Source organism: Podarcis erhardii (assembly GCF_964252035.2).
Source record: "Podarcis erhardii genome assembly, chromosome: 6".
In the NCBI taxonomy this organism is placed as follows: Eukaryota; Metazoa; Chordata; class Lepidosauria; order Squamata; family Lacertidae; genus Podarcis; species Podarcis erhardii.
The window spans coordinates 30,277,960-30,294,171 of record NC_138510.1 but is presented as its reverse complement, the minus strand read 5'-3'; the positions used below and the strand labels follow the sequence as shown (position 1 = coordinate 30,294,171).

Genomic DNA, 16,212 nt, shown 5'->3' with positions numbered 1-16,212 from the left:
ACATACACAGATAACGCTTGACAAATGGGCTTATGCCGTAAGAAAAAGTTAGGTCTTTAAGGTGCCACACAAGGCTCTTGGTAATTTTACCTGGACTAACAGGGCTGCTACCCACCACACATTAATATTATTTATCAATTATTATTATTTTCATCTGAGGATCACATGGTGTTTTACAATGTAAAAACACAAAAATACAGTCATACCTCAGGTTACAGATGCTTCAGGTTTTTTTGGGATACGGACTGCCGAAAGCTGGAAGTACCGGAAAGGGTTACTTCTGGGTTTCGGCAGTTGCGCATGCACCGAAGTGCCGAACTGCAACCCACATGTGCGCAGATGTGCCACTGTGGGGTGCGAATGCTACTTCCGAGTAAGCATGCCTCGGATCGCGCTGTAAAACTCCGCTATTACTTGAGGGTAAACCCTAAAGAAGGGAGGGGTGGTGCCGATGCGGCGTCTGGAGCGCACATGGCCCGCAGCCTCAGCCCGCTCCCCCCCCCCTACTCCAAGGCAGCCCTCCTCCCCTTCGGTTCCTACGGAGGGAGGAGTCGCGTGACGTCACGGCAGGGGGCGGGGCCGAAGCGGAAGGGCCTAGCGCGGCGCTGGCCGCCCTCGCCGCCTCCCCGGCTGCGCTCCCGTCGTGGCCGCGCCGCCTTCGTCGCCCCGAGTAGCACGGAACAAAGGGAAGGAGCCGCTCCGGCTGCGCGATGGTGGGCATCCCGGGAAGCTCCCAGTGTAAGGCGCGCCTCTTCTTCCCCATTCCGGGGGTTGGCGGGCCCCTCCGACTCGGGCGAGCGAGCGCCGTCCCGCCCGGGAGAGCTGCCCCCCGGGGCCCCGGGCGGGGAGGGAAGGAGGACTTCGAGGGATGGGGCGCCTTCCTATTACAGTTCCGTTATGTCTTTCCCCTTCCTGGTTCTCCCCAACTCCCTTCTTGCAAGCGCTTCCTCTGCCCCTCGCACGCTCTTCTTTCTTCTCCCGTTCCCAAGTCAGATCCTCCTCGCCTTCCCCTTCCTTATCACGCTTTTCCAGGAGGCTTCTTTGCTTCCCATCTGTGGTTCCTCCTCCTCCCCATTTCTTACTCCGTGGGCTTCTTCTCTCCTGCAAGGTCTCGGGATGCTCCCGTTGTATTTAACCTGGGGCCTCTTAGGCTTCTCTTATTCGCATTTCGCTTATTCTTCTTAATTTCATGTACGGTACTGATCGTTTCATTGGGATTTAGAAGTGGCGCCTTCTGGAGGAGACCTTTCATTTCTTTCCATCTCCCTCTCTCTCTCTCTCTCTGTGCAGCTTTGTGTGTGTGTGGTGTCCGTTCGTTCCATAATAGGGGTGGTGGTAAAGTTTGTCTTAAAATAAGTTATGTTTTTGAGAAATCTTAACCATTCCCCACGCTCCTGACTCTTAAAGACTAGTAAAGCTGCCCCTTAGTACTTTGTCTGCAGTTTAAAGGATTGTTGCTTTGTTGTGATAAATAGCATACATAATAAAAGATGAATTTCTGTTTTTTACTATGAGTGCATCCCAGAATTTGAAAACTGGCTTGTAGCGGTGTTCTATATAACTCTGTATTCAGTGGAACGATGTGTGCAGACCCAACCAATGCAAATTAGTTAATTAAAGTTATCATGGTAGCATAATTGGGTAGAATCTGCATGTTTTTGTAAATGTATCCTTAGTATACAGAAATTGCATATATGCTTTGGGGAAAGAAAAAGTATATTCATGACTGTACTGCCTGTCTTAATATAGACTGTAGAATGGCTTTGCAATAGAAGTCATTAGAAAAAAGTAAAGTGTTAGATGTGGGATGTGGGACACACACAAGAAATGTGTTCTGCTTACAGTGCAATTTACACCATAAACCTCACTATCTCATGTTATGGGTTAGGCCAAGGCTCTGATTTTTAAAGTTTGAATGTCAGGGATGGAGAACCTCCAGCAGTTGATGGATTCCCAGTCCCAGTCCCATCAGCCCTAGCCAGCTTGATGGTCAGGGATGATGGGAGTTGTGTCTATGGGATGTCAGGGGTGCAGCTGACCCCCTAGATAAAGTAAAACAGTAGAAATACTTAATTGACCAATTCACATCTGTTTTGCCCCCTCCAACAAAAATCCTGGCTACGCCCATAGTTGTGTCCCTTCAGGTGGTGATGGGCTACTGCTTCCCCATTGCTGATGTATATGGTTACATTAAATAGTTTTTAGTGGCTCTCTGTGTATATTGAGTGTGTATGTGTGAGTTTGCGCTACTCAGGAACTGAAGAAGGTCAGTGAATGTGCAGTTGTGAAGAACAGGCAGGTAGGAAGAATACTCCTTGGTTTGGAAGGAACACGCATGTTGTTCAATATTTTAAGCCCTATGTGTGGAATTGGAGGATATTTATCAATATGTTTTGGTCCTTCCTCTTTGTCCCCTGCAGGAAATTGCTGAACTAGAATTTATCAGTAAACATGAAGCTATTTGCTTAGGTCTCAAGTCAAATTAGTGCTTTTATTTCTCCCACTACAGGTGCTAATAAGCATAACAAATCTAGGAAGATCACCTGTTATGACTTTGAAATAGTAGCTGTGCATATCTTGTATGCCAGGGTTAGAGTCCATGCCAGACTTTCAGGATCTACTTTGGCTTTTTTTTTTTTACCAGAACTGTAAGATCCACCAGGTAGACCAGCTGCAAAATAGTGGTTTGGGCAGGCAAATATGCTCATAGGAATGAAGGAATAGGGCAACTCTGAACACAAGCTCAGCCTGTGAATTCACTCCTGGTTTTCCCCAAGTGTTATCTCTTTCAGCAATTTTTTAAATATATATTTTTAAAGTTTTAGTTTGTTAGTTTTTGTTAGACCATTGGAGTCAGAAATCCTTGCCTGTCTACTGTAAATTACCCAGAGATTTGCCAGTACATCGACCCCAGCTCTCCACGCACTCCTCTTGTATACATTTAAAGTTGCATAAAATTGTCATAAACCCACATGCACACACACTATCTGACAGTTGATGGTAACACTTCACACATCTGAGGAATGAGCTCTAGTCCATGCAAGTTTATGCCACAGTAAATCTGTTTGCCTTTAAGGGTACTGCTATACTCTTTTGTTTTTGCTACAGTAGACTTAACACAGCTACCCCTCTGGAAGTTCTTAGACACATTCCTAAGCACTGCTTTCTGCAATGCATTTTCAGTTCAGTCAAGTCACATCTGTTTCTCACTACCTTGCCTGTTCTGTCCCAACATCCACAAAAACATTCCCATTTCTGTTGTGGCTTGCTTCACCATAGTGTTTTTCTTTGTCCAGTATTCTGATCCATATGGTTTAAAATAGTCCCCCCCCCGCCCCCGTGCTATGCAGGAGAAATGTGTGCAAAGAGAATTCAGAGAATGGTAGTAAAAGATGAAGTGTGAGAGATCCAGCCATCTCTTTTTATCAGCAAATTTTCTTTTCAGGTTTGTGGGTGCTCATATTATCATCCTAGTGAATTCATTTGACTTAAGGTGTGCACAAGTACTTTGATGTTACTCTGTAACCCTCTTGTCACTCTTTTTGCACCACGGCTGCATTTTCTATATTTGTGTGCTTTCCACATGAATTCTAACAGTTTTATTTCTTGTTAAAAAACGGTTCTCTCCCCTTTCATGAGTGAGTGGCTTGGGGCTCTCAGAGGTCTGATTATGCGCCAGTTTCTCTGTGGCATAGAGGTCTGGCTATTCTCTGGTGTTTTGTTTCTGTTGGAAACAAGATAGTGAACTTAAACTGTGGGTTTGATCCAGCCCTTCCTGTTGACTAGCAGATGGCTCCAAGTCTTCTTCGATAACCCCAGAAATATCTTCTGCAAGGACCACAGCCTAGTTTACTTTCTTAACCAACATATTAAAAAAGTGTATCTGCAAATGGTTCTAAGATGTTGGTGGTGGTGGTGATGATGATTATAATAATGTTTAAAAATGCCGCAACCCCCTGAGTTGTTGCCAGTGTGGAGCTCTATTTCTCTGTGTCATCTGTGTTGGGTGAGGCTGTGCACATCCCGGATTAGTGCTTGGAAACATTGGTAGGCTGGATGAGGGCCAATAAACCAATTCTGACAAGTCAATGGTCCTGTGGTTGAGGGCTTCCTAAACCTGGCCAGAGGTTTTTCAACCTTTTTGGGTCCACGGCTCCCTTGACCAGCTACATTCTTTCTGCGGCACCCCTGTGGGGCTCAGGAGTTATGTCACCCCTTGCCTGCAGAGCTGGCAACCTCTCACCCTTTTTTGAATACCCTCCCTTCCCTCAGCCTCCCCTCTTCTTGGGAGTCCTCTGGGCAGCTGCAGCTGTCGCCCCTGGTCTCTGAGCTGCCTCCCCCACCCCAAAGAGAGGATTCTTCCAAGGATTCAAGGGGCCTGGGAAGCACCCCCTGGCCAGCCCATGAGGCACCATTCGCCTGGGGTGCTTTTAGCCAGGGCTGCAACAAACAGCTATGCAAGCCTTTGGGAGGCAGAGGTGCGAGAGGGCATCAGAGGAGGGAGGGAAGGAAAGAGGGGCAGAGGCACACTGGTTGAAAACCACTGACATAGGCTGTCCTAGATGAGGTTGCACTTCCTCTGAAGTGGCAGGTGCATAGTTTGGGAGTGCTCCTAGATCGAGCAGTATTACTGGAGGTTGAAGTGACCTCTGTGGCTAGAAACATCTTTTGGGATAACAATTTTGCTAACCATGATCAGTAAAGGTACCCCTGACTGTTAGGTCCAGTCGCAGACGACTCTGGGGTTGCAACGCTCAACTCGCTCTGTAGGCTGAGGGAGCTGGTGTTTGTCTGCAGACAGCTTCCGGGTCAAGTGGCCAACATGACTGAGCCGCTTCTGGCGAACCAGAGCAGCGCACAGAAACACCGTTTACCTTCCTGCTGGAGCGGTACCTATTTATCTACTTGCACTTTGACATGCTTTCGAACTGCTAGGTGGGCAGGAGCTGGGACTGAACAACAGGAGCTCACCCCATTGCGGGGATTCGAACCACCGACCTTCTGATCGGTATGCCCTAGGCTCTGTGGTTTAGACCACAGCGCCACCCGCTCCCCTTGATCAGTAAGGTACTGACATTGTATCTGTGCGGTGTTTTCCTGCCCCTTCCTCCTCCTCTTCAAATGGGCTGTGCTGCTTTGAGGAATGGGAAGTAGAAAAACCAGTGAATCTTACTGGACTGTAATGCAGCAAAGGACATCTTTTTTGTATTGTGTTTTCCTACTGAGGAAAAGGAAGCAATGTGTTATTTATTTATTTACATTTATATACCACCTTTATCTTCCAAGGATTCAAGGTGGTATACATGATTCTTCTCCCCATTTCATCCTCACAATAACCCTGTGAGGTAGGTTAGGCTAAGAGACTGTGACTGGCCCAAGGTCTCCCAGGTCAAAGTCCAGTACTCTAACCATTATGGCACACTGAAGCCTGAACTGAACTGAAGGTGGGAGGTAGGTTAAGCTAAGAGACAGTAAACTTACCCAAACCTATCTAATGGGCTCCAAAGCAGTGTGGGAATTGGAAATTCGGTTTCCTATATCGAAACTCAACATTCTATCCTCTTCATCAGACTGGCTTATTTATGAGCCTTTTTCTGATGACTTAGTACATTGTATTTTGGAAGAGATATGGAAAAGTATTGCCCTCCCTTAAGAATGTGGGAGTAAGTTTGGAAGAACAAAGTAAATGACATTCTCTTAGGAGATCTACTTCTTGATTACAACGAATCCTTATGCACTTGAAAAGATAATGCCTCTGGGCTCAGAATCCTGTCCTTTGTAAAATATTCAGAGGAATATAAAGGAAGTTGAAATGTGTCTCACTTTGTGATGGTTGTGCTGATTGTAGAAACAGAATCATAGACTTAAAGAGTTGGAAGGGACTCTGAGGGTCATCTAGGTCAGACTCAACCCCCTACAATGCAGGAATCTCAAGGAACCTGTCTATCCCTTGAATAACAATTTGTGGTTTAGATGCAGGACCATAATTAGCATCTAACTGTGTTCTTTATTGAAGGAGATGGGCTACTTAAGCACAATACCTTTTTAAAAAGGTGTTGCAAGTTCCTTAAGTGGCATGCTGAGTTCAGGATTATACCTTTATTGGGCGGGATGGAGTGGGGAGGGGGTGATGACCATCTCCAGGGTTGGGAAACTGTGATGCTAATTGCGAAAAGCCCCTGAATTTCAGTGGGTCTACTCTGAGTAAATCTTAGTTGGATAGAATCCATATTGTTGAATTATTTATAAGAAAAGCCATTTGATTTATTCTGCTTTTTGGATGTCTTCTTCTTCTTTCAATCTGCACTCCAAAAACTGTGAAGGCTGTCAACTCTTTATAACAGAAGGTTTAAGTCCTATGAGTAACAAAGAGCTTTCCATTTAGCACTTAGGCTAAATGTTGCTTACCTCTTGATAGCCATTTTTCTAAACCAAAAAATGTAACTTTTTCTGGAAGGACCTTTATTCCAAACTGTGATCATTTTGGTCATTGCAATCTCCTTTTAAGTATATATAAGGTTTAGCCAAAGTTATAATTCTTAACTCCAGAAATGCAGTGAGTATACATTATAATTAGGGATGTTACTTCAACTTTTAAGATCTAATAGAGTCAATACATTGAGTTCATGCAGTTCAGCTGCTTGACCTGCTGATATTGGTTCTGCACTAAGATAACCCTATTGACTTTAACGTTTTGTTGGTATTGATGGGGGGGGGGGGAAGAAGACTACTAAACCTGCTTACAGGTTCAAAGAGCCAAAATATCAATTTTGTACAAAGGTCTTGTCTTCTGTAGAAAGGAGCAACAATCTGTACTAGATTAATATTCTTTAGATCCAGGAATATTCTTCTTCTTGAAGGAACAGGATTCCCTGATCTAGATATGATTCCCCAGTTATGACCACTCCTGGACAGAGAAGATCTGGCCACAAGTTAGTCATCCTCTTGTAACATCCCATCTGCATAGCTGGCAATGTTTCCCTTTTTTTAAAGGGAAATTCCTTTATTCCGAATAGGATTCCTCACAAGAAAAGGGAAAAGTTGACAGCTATGCCCATCTGGGTTATATAAGGCTGCCTCTCAAAATGGGTTGGAAGCTTCAGTTAGTGCAGAATGCAGCCACCCAAGTTTTGACTGGCACTACATGCTTGGCTCACATCTTGCCTGTTTTCAAAGAATTTCACTGACTACCCATTTGTTCCTGGTCCCAGTTCAAAGTCTGGTGCTTAACTATAAAGGTCTAAATGGCTTGGGACCGTAGTACAGTGGTACCTCAGGTTACAAATGCTTCAGGTTACAGACTCTAACCCAGAAATAGTACCTTGGGTTAAGAACTTTGCTTCAGGATGAGAACAGAAATCGTGCTCCGGCGGTGCAGCAGCAGCAGCAGTGGTAGGCCCCATTAGCTAAAGTCGTATCTCAGGTTAAGAACAGTTTCAGGTTAAGAATGGACCTCTGGAACGAATTAAGTTCTTAACCCGAGGTAATATTTCTGGGTTAGCGGAGTCTGTAACCTGAAGCGTCTGTAACCTGAGGTACCACTGTACTTGAAGGAGCAATTCCTTCCGTACCAACCTGCCTGCATACTAAGGTCGTTACCAATAACTTTGGCCCCATCTGTACTATACATTTAAAGCAGGATCATGCTAATTTCAACAGGTCTGGCTTCCCCGAAAGTATCATGGGAACTGTGCAGTTTGTTAAGGGTGCTGAGAGTTGTTAAGAGACCCCTCTTCACCTGGCAGACCTAAAGTTTCCTGAAAAGAGGGATTGATTGATAAACCACTCTGGGAATTGTAGCTCTGTAAAGGAAATAAGAGTTTCCTACCAGCTCTCAACATCCTTAATAAACTACAGTTCCCGGGATTCTTGGGGGAGGGGAAGACATGACTGTTTTAAGTGATATGAATACTGCTTTAAATGTATAGTACAGATGGGGCCTTTCTCTATATAAACATCTCTGCTGGAGATGAGGCTTGCATAAAAAGGGGCTGTTTTGGTAGTGGTGTGTCCTCCATGGAATTAAATATGTGCAGAACCAACTTTGCTATCTTTTAGGTGTTGGGTACCCACTTTTTATTATTCATGCAAACATTTAAAAACATTTCCACTATTTTATTTAATACTTTTGTAATAACCTCCCCCCTGCTACTTCTGGCAAACTGTCTTGAAATATGTAGCATTTCTTTTTATTTAGATTTATATACTGCCCTTTCTCTGGTAACAATTTCTTGTTCATTGCAATAACCCTGGTCGCTTGCCAGTATTCTCCTTGGAAATTGCAAACTGCACTGGGCAGGTTTGGGTTTTACAGTACTTCTAAAATACTTAATTGATTTCAAGCCGTATGAAATCATAGCAGATGCAAGGTGGTGGTGGTGGGAGATTATTTGCCTAGGCTTCCTACTAAAAGTTGATTCAGGGAGGTACAGAAAGGAGCAAGTGAATCATCTAGTCCAACCCCCGGCAATGCAGGAATCTCAGCTAAGGCATCCATGATGATGAGCAGTTGCTCTGATTTTGGATCTTGGCACTCCACCTACTGCCATCATAATATTATCTTACTGGGTGTTGGATCTGAAATCTAACTGGCAGATTAAAATGTTAGCATTTTCCATTTCTCCGCTGATCCTTTAAGAAGTAGCTAGCTTGAGTAAATGTTTAGCATGCTTTACTGAGCCTAAATGTTTTATCTGAAATACAGTGGAGAAATCCTCCTGGCACTCTAAATGCCAAGATACAATCTCAGCAGAGCCATCTTAATGTTGGGCTTTATTGGACAATATATGTTCACTCGAACTCATCAGTGTGTTCTTCTGCTCCTTGCTTACTTTGTTTCTCTTTATGGTCTCTTAGGAGGAGATGGCCTCCTCCTTCATTGCCCTGTGGATCACAGGAGCTCGATACACTTCACAGGAAACACTGACTTGGTTCCCATGCCGTGCTAAGCTAAACTATGGCTTACTGCAAACCTGAATGAATAGGCTCCCAGAGAGGAGGTGATGGGCACTTTGCTCCTCCCTGGGGATCCTGCTGCCCTGGACTAAGCCTTTTGGAACAAGCAGAACACGAGCTTAATCATTTTCTCCCAGTTTCATCCCCCAGCAACTGGTATGCTGAGATGTCACCCCTGATACTGGAGGTAATATATAGCTACAAATGACAAGTGGCTATTGATAGACAAATTCATGGAGGATAAAGCTAATTCCTTTTGAAAACTGTCCAAGTTGGCAGCTATCACTGTATCTTCTGGTAGCAAATTCCACACTTTATTGAACCTCATCAAGGCTGTGGACTAGCTCCTGGCTGGCAGACTTTTCACAAACCCCATGAAAGCTGCATAAGGTTTGCCAAAGGAAGCGTGAGAGAATTATTCTCCCCTTTCTATTCTGTCACACTTGGAAAGGTAACGGTACCCATTTCTTCTCCCCTCTTGTCTCTTAAGCCATTTCCATGTGTGTCTCTGGGCTCTGGGGCCTAAAGGGTCTTGCCTCAACTCTTTTAATCCTAAAGCAGACCATAATACTCTCCAGGGTGCAGAACTGAGCTTTATCTGGTGACATCACAGGCTTTTCTGGCATTCCAAAAACCGAAACAGTAACTTGTGCTGAGCTTGTTTTTATCTCTGGCCATGTTTTTTTGATTAAAGACAAAGCTCAGTAAATATTTTTTAAATGATTGAATTTTGAAACTATGGAAAACACATATTGGTAGTCGGACATGCTGAACGCCATGTGTGATCAGCCCCATGCCCTCTTTGTGAGCTTAGGAGTGTGAATGTAGATCTGAGAGCTGTGGGTGACAGGTTTATCTGGAATGATTGGCAAGGATTTATAAAGCAAGAGGGGATTTACTTACTTATGCACCCTCCCCTCCTTTCCTCTTCCCCTCCTTTCCTCTTATTCTCAGAAAAAGGAAATTGGGATCACATTAAAGGCCTAATTGGTTTGGCTCCAGCAAATAGCTCAGCGGCTGCCAAACAGTTAATTTATTGTGTGAGAGTTTGGCCATGTGTTGAACAGCAAATTTGTCCTGAGCAAAAAAGATCTTTGTACACTGTACATGTATTCATTCAACAGACCCCCTTTTTACAAGTGGACTGTTGCACAGGCCACAAGGGAAATGTAAAAGACAATACCTGGGCCTGTTTTACATAACACTTAGAATCTGACAAAACCCAGTCTTTCAATCTTCAGCGAGGCTTGTCTGAGAAAGCGGGCAAGTAGTCACGGTCTTCTTGAGCCCTGGGCTCCTTGGAAATATACCCCTTTCAAACAGTCAAAGAGATGGCGATTCCATCCAACTAGCTTAGAGAGAAGATTTATGCTGCTGAACCATTTATAGGTTGCTTGTTCTTTGGAGCAAATTCTGATTCTGACATGGATTTTGACTGAACAGTTGCTAGAAATTCACTGGGGGAAATAATATATCTATGCTGAAAACAACAGGATTCTCCAGGCTGTCACCTCATGGCAGAGCCAGGTGGAGAAATCCCCCACCCAGCTCCTGCTGGGCATTTTCTCTCTCTCAGAGTTATGAGGAAGGGCAAATTGGAATGCACTTTTATCTGGCTGGCTTCCTGCATAACTTTGCTTTGTTCTTGCCAGCCATCCTGTACTTATGACTGGTCGTGGTGTTGGTGTGTGCTAATGTTAGGTTGCAAGCATGAGTTGCGTTCTGTTGGATCTATTCTCAGTGTCTGATGCCACAGAATTTTGGAAGAAAGGCTCAAAATTTCGCAATTGCTCTAATTCATGCAACCCCTATATACATAAAATGTATTTTTTTAGCTTAGTTTTCAGCATTAAAACACAGCCATCTGAAAATATATTTATTTCTCGTTTGCCTGTGGATTGGATATTGCGTTGTGGAAATATTTCCAAAGTGCTAAATCATGTCTGAAATGTAATTTATGGTTTTTCACTGGTGAACAGCTAACAACATTATGTTACAAGGCTGCTTCCAGAAAAACTGAAACGGTATCTTTGCTTCTGAACTCTATAGCATTTGTGTGTCAATGGCCATTTACCCTTAACTTGGCACAACTTTTTAAAGATCAGTGATCTGAAAGTTCTCAGGATTATATGAGTTCTTTAAAGCCCACGAAAAAGGCACTTGTGGCTGTGGCGAATAGGAACTAGGATTTGGAACTGTGTGGCGGCATATTTGACAATCTATACTTGCATCTACATCATAGCACTGCTAGAGTGTGTCATGAATTTGTTTGATACTCAGACTCAGTGGGATTTCTTAGCAGATGTAGGTCTGCCTACTTTCAATGGAAATTGTGTACTGCCCATTGTGTGTGGTGCAGCACTTCAGATTGGTTGGAGCAGCTTCTATGCGATTCCCAGATGGTCTCTGTCTTAGCAACTCTCAGAGCCAGGCTTGTATAGCATGGGTAGGCAAACTAAGGCCCGGGGGCCAGATGCGGCCCAATCGCCTTCTAAATCCAGCCCATGGATGGTCCTGGAATCAGAGTGTTTTTACATCAGCGTGTTTGAACTCTTTTGTTGGAATTCTAGTCATCTTAAGTTGAGCCGCTGAGGCAAAATAAGCCCCTAAGACTTATATCTAATGAAGCCTTGATTATTAGTATTTTGTTCAAGTCTGCTGAATCAGGAAGTCCTAATGTTCTTACGAAATCATTAAAACGTTCCTCCCCTCCCCTGTTTCCTCTGGAGGTGCTGTTACATTAGCATTAATGTAGCTAAATGCTAATGTGGCTGGATGCTAACCATCTTTTGTGGGGAACTGTAGGGAGGAAGATGAGATCAAGCTGTTGAACTTCTTTGTAGGCAGGCAGATTTTGCTGAAGGCCACCTGGGGCTGCCACATGTTCTTCTGACACACAGGCTGCCACACTCAGCATGTGCCAGTTTTTAAGTTTGCAGCAACGCCATGCAGAAGTCATTTCTTTGTCCAGAAAGGCTGAGAGTGTTTTGAGGCGGGCAAACTGATGATCAGCAGCATTCACACGTAGCAGTCCTTTCTGAACTTCCTCTTTTGGTTCTACTCCAGAGCTAAATGTAGTAAATTGCAATTAATTAAAAGGTTTTAATGTTCATGGCTGAAGAGGGGGGAAAACAACTTGTGCGGTCAGAGAGCAACCAGGTGTAATGCTTCTACACCTGTGAATCTTTGAGAGTTGTTTCTTAACTGGAGTTTTTAGGGTGACAAGTTATATTCTCGAAGTCAGGAATTTCTTCAGATTCTTTCCCTCATGCTCTTGAAAAGAAGGTGATGTATAACTCAAAAAACCCCCCAACATTGAACAGAAACAACTGCCTTGGTAAGTAATAAAATGAAATCAATAAAGTAAAAACAGGATTTTACAAAAGATTCTAGAAACCTGTCTCCTCTTGCCAGTTGTGTTTTCTAGCCCAGATGTTAAGCATCGCAGTTGCTTAACTTTGGAGAAAGGAAGAGACATGCATCAAGCTTGTTAATGGCAATGCCAGCAGCATTAATGCCCATGCTTCCCTTTCTACCAGAGCACTGTTGTAGATCTGGCTCCCTTTAGGGTACAATGCTTTTTAATTAGTGCTGTGCCTCTGTAATGCATTAATGAATCAATTGATAAGTTGTTGCAATTGATCGACTAATTCCTCCCCCCCCAGCTGTATTTAAACTGCATTTTTGACAAGAAATGGAAAAAAAGCTTGACTAATTATTTGCAAACGCTAAATGGCTTATAGGAGATTAGGAATGGCATATGGAGCCTTTCACTTGGAGGTCACTGGATCAGCTGCAGCCCAGGTTGGCATTGATGAAGTTATTACCATCTGACAGCTGTTTACTGGCCTGTGTGAAATGAATGGCTGGTTTTAGTCTATTTCCTATCGGACAGGTGTCCCTGCCACAGTTGGTCCCCCTACTTGGCAGTCTCTGCAGTGATACCAGGGATGATTAGGCTGCTCAAGCTGGGCACTCCTTGGGCTCCTTGAGGCAGAACGCTCCAACTGTAATACTGGTGCCATCTGAGGCGTCGCAGTGCTAGACTGTGCTATGCTCGGTTTTGTGCTGTCAGAGAGCAGTGTAGGGCTTGCACACTTTTGTAAAAGACTGAGGAAATGTTTACTTGAAATAGGCAGTGAAACTGCATGCCACGAGTGCAAAATGGCTCTGAAGTCAAGCAACTTTATCCTCAAAAGTGCATAAGCCTGTTGGTCACAGTGGGTCTTCACGTGCTCAAGAGGTTCCTCCTTCCAGTAATCTCCAGACCATTAGACGGCTGGCTAGTAGAGGATGCCATGTGAGCTGCAAGACAAGTCTTTTTCACAGCCTCTACTGCCACATGGTAGGGACGATTGTATGTTCTTACCAGTGTTCAGAGTGAGATTTGTGCTTCCATCTTGACCCAACCAAGGAGCTTCTCAGGCTCCAAAATGCCAGAGAGGACATCCAGGAGCTTGTGCATTGCCTGGTTGTTATCAGAGGCAGCAAGGTGCGGATCATATAACCCTGATACTCCAATTTTTGCACTGGTTGCCTATGACATACCTGGGTGGTGGCATACGAAAGGGCGTTTTTGGTACCGGCCACCAGATATGGAACTCTCCCATTTTCCCCCCTTTGGTTGTCCCCACTTCAGCTGTTTTTAAACTTACTGTAAACACTTCTTATTCTGCCATGACTTTGGGCTGCACAATTTCCCCATGCTCATTCTGCTGCTTGTTATGATTACTTTGCATATCAGTGAATTTGATTGTTTTTGTAATTTGCATCGTTAGGTGGCCTGTGTTCCCATTGGGAGAATAGGAAGGATATAAGTTTGTGGAAATAAATAGAAATAGCATTGATTAAGTCAACCTGTCTCTCAAAAGCAGCTTACCCAATACAATTAAAAGGCTGGTATGAATGAGGAAATGCTGCTGTAAACACTGAAGGTGAGAGAAGGTGCAGGAGCACTTTTTTAAAAAAAGGCTATTTAGGAAATACTGCCACAAAGTTGCCTGGGTCACAAATGGTCTTCAAGTTGCCATGGGTCTGAGTTGTGGTTATATTGTATGGTTGCCCTACCTATACGTTTTACATGCCATGGAGGCTTGTCATTTGAAAGTTGTTTTGTGCTAGAAATGCTAGTTTCTAGTTTGTTTGATATGTTTTTAGACCTGCTGTTTGTTTTAAAAATATAGAAGTACTGTAGTTTGTTTTGTAGGTATCTGCATCACTGCTGCAAGAGAACTGTTGTGTTCTGTCAACAGATAACATTCATTTATATATATATTTAAAATAAATATATATATGAGAGAAAGATTGAAAGAGTTATTGGAACAGGATGGTGTAAGGAAGGTCAACATGCAGTTACTGACACCTACTTCCTGTGGGGAAAGGAAAGAGAATGGCTGAAGAGGAAAAGCGAGACTGGAGACAAGAGTGGCTGTTCCCCAGATCTATAAACAGAAGGGAGAGGTGGAATAAGGGCAAAGAAGGAAGGACGAAATGCACATTAGTTTACATTGAACTAAGCTAATGGACGGTGATGGTGCCAAATCCTCCCAATAAATTGCACATTAATTAATATCTCCTGTGCCAGCCATGCAGTCTGGAAGAGATCCTGTAATTCTCCTTTTGACCTCTGCTCCCTTCTCCCCTGGCCATTCTGGCTTTTGATTGGTTTCCTGTCTTAAGTGAAAACCACAACCTTTCAGGCCTCCTCCTCTAAGGCAGAATGAAAGGCACATGGTGGTGGTGTAAGAGGAGCCCCTCGCAGTCGTCTGCGCTTGGGTGGGCGTGCTGGTCCTTCGTAAACTAATAGCTCCCAGCACTGTTGCTGAATCAGACTTCATGGAGCCACGAGTGGAGAGCTTGGAATGCCAGGCCAGGCACAAAAAGGTCTGTCTTTTTTCCTCCCCTGGCCATATTCATTCTCTCTCTCTCTATATATATATGCACACTGATATTTGGAGATACTATACAAATTGGGAGGTTGGGATCAGTGAAAGGATGAGAGGGAAGAATTCCAGTATTGAACCTGCAAATTAAATTTTTTTTGTTTGAATAATACAATATTGGCTGCAAGGAGGATCACTATGTAAATGGTTGGAAGAGCCCCTTAAAACCGATACTAACACACTCATAGCATAACAGTTTAATCCTGTACTTAAAATCCTTTAAAATTCAATGTGGCTTCATCCTGGGTAAGTCAGTATAGGGTTGCATCCTAAGTTGGTTTTTGTTTAAATATAAATACAGGATCTGCTTAACAAAAGCACTGATCAAGATGTAATTCAACAGCAGTCTTCTGGCACCTTAGAAATTAGCAAATTCATTATGGTGTAGTAAGCTTTCTTGAACAGCACTGCATGCATGAGGCGTTACCCTGAATACACAATTTGGGTTGTTTTTCCTAGTGGGCGGGTGGGGGGGGGGGAGAAGAGAGAGCTACCTTTATCTTTACTTTCCTTATTTCATTTTCTCTGGACTTTTTCTATTTATCATTCCCACCTCCCCACAACCATGCCTACGTGTGCCTGCCACCAGATAACACTTCATGCCTCTGATGAAGTTGATTAAACGGTGGTACCTCTGGTTATGAACTTAATTTGTTCCGGAGGTCCGTTCTTAACCTGAGGTACCACTTTAGCTAATGGGGTCTCCCGCTGCCGGCACGCCACTGCCGCACGATTTCTGTTCTCATCCTGAGGTAAAGTTCTTAACCCGAGGTACTACTTCCGGGTTAGCGGAGTCTGTAACCCGAGGTGTTTGTAACCCGAGGTACCACTGTAGTCCACAAAAGCTTATGCCACAATAAATTTGTAGGTCTCCTGGAGCCAAAACAGTAAAGACCAAGCACATTTACTTATTTGTACCAGTGCACATTCTGATTCTCTTCTGCATTACAGCTCACGTGAAGACAATCCACACACCTCAAAAATAATGTAAGGGAACCTTAGGTGTTATTTTTAATGTGTGTGAAAAATGTATTTAGGTTTAAAGCTAAAAATCTGGAGATTCGCAACAAGGTTATTGTGTCGCTAGTAGTGAAGGCAGTTTGAAACTACAATTTTATAATTCGTACATTCGAAACACTTACTTCAAGCCCTCCAGTTGTCATTGGACTCTAATTCTAGGAGTCCAGTGGTGAGAGTTCAGAGGGGTTGTAGTGCCACCAACACTCCTCTCCTATCTTGTTCAGACAGCTATTCAGCCAAAGACTTTTTGTTGCCTTGTTTTGTAGTTCCACAAAGGTATGAACTCCCTGTTGTC

At 43.8% G+C, this 16,212-nt stretch overlaps 1 protein-coding gene across 2 annotated transcripts in view; it reads left to right on the top strand.

Annotated features, from left to right (window-relative positions):
* Window positions 1-583: 583 nt before the first annotated feature.
* CBFA2T2 (CBFA2/RUNX1 partner transcriptional co-repressor 2) overlaps window positions 584-16,212 on the top strand; it is a 76,275-nt gene continuing 60,646 nt past the window's right edge. For both annotated transcript variants that reach the window (XM_081866791.1, XM_081866790.1), the window contains exon 1: window positions 584-738. In XM_081866791.1, coding sequence (XP_081722917.1) covers window positions 711-738 — 28 coding nt within the window. In that variant the 5' untranslated portion in view covers window positions 584-710. The remainder of the gene's footprint in view (window positions 739-16,212) is intronic.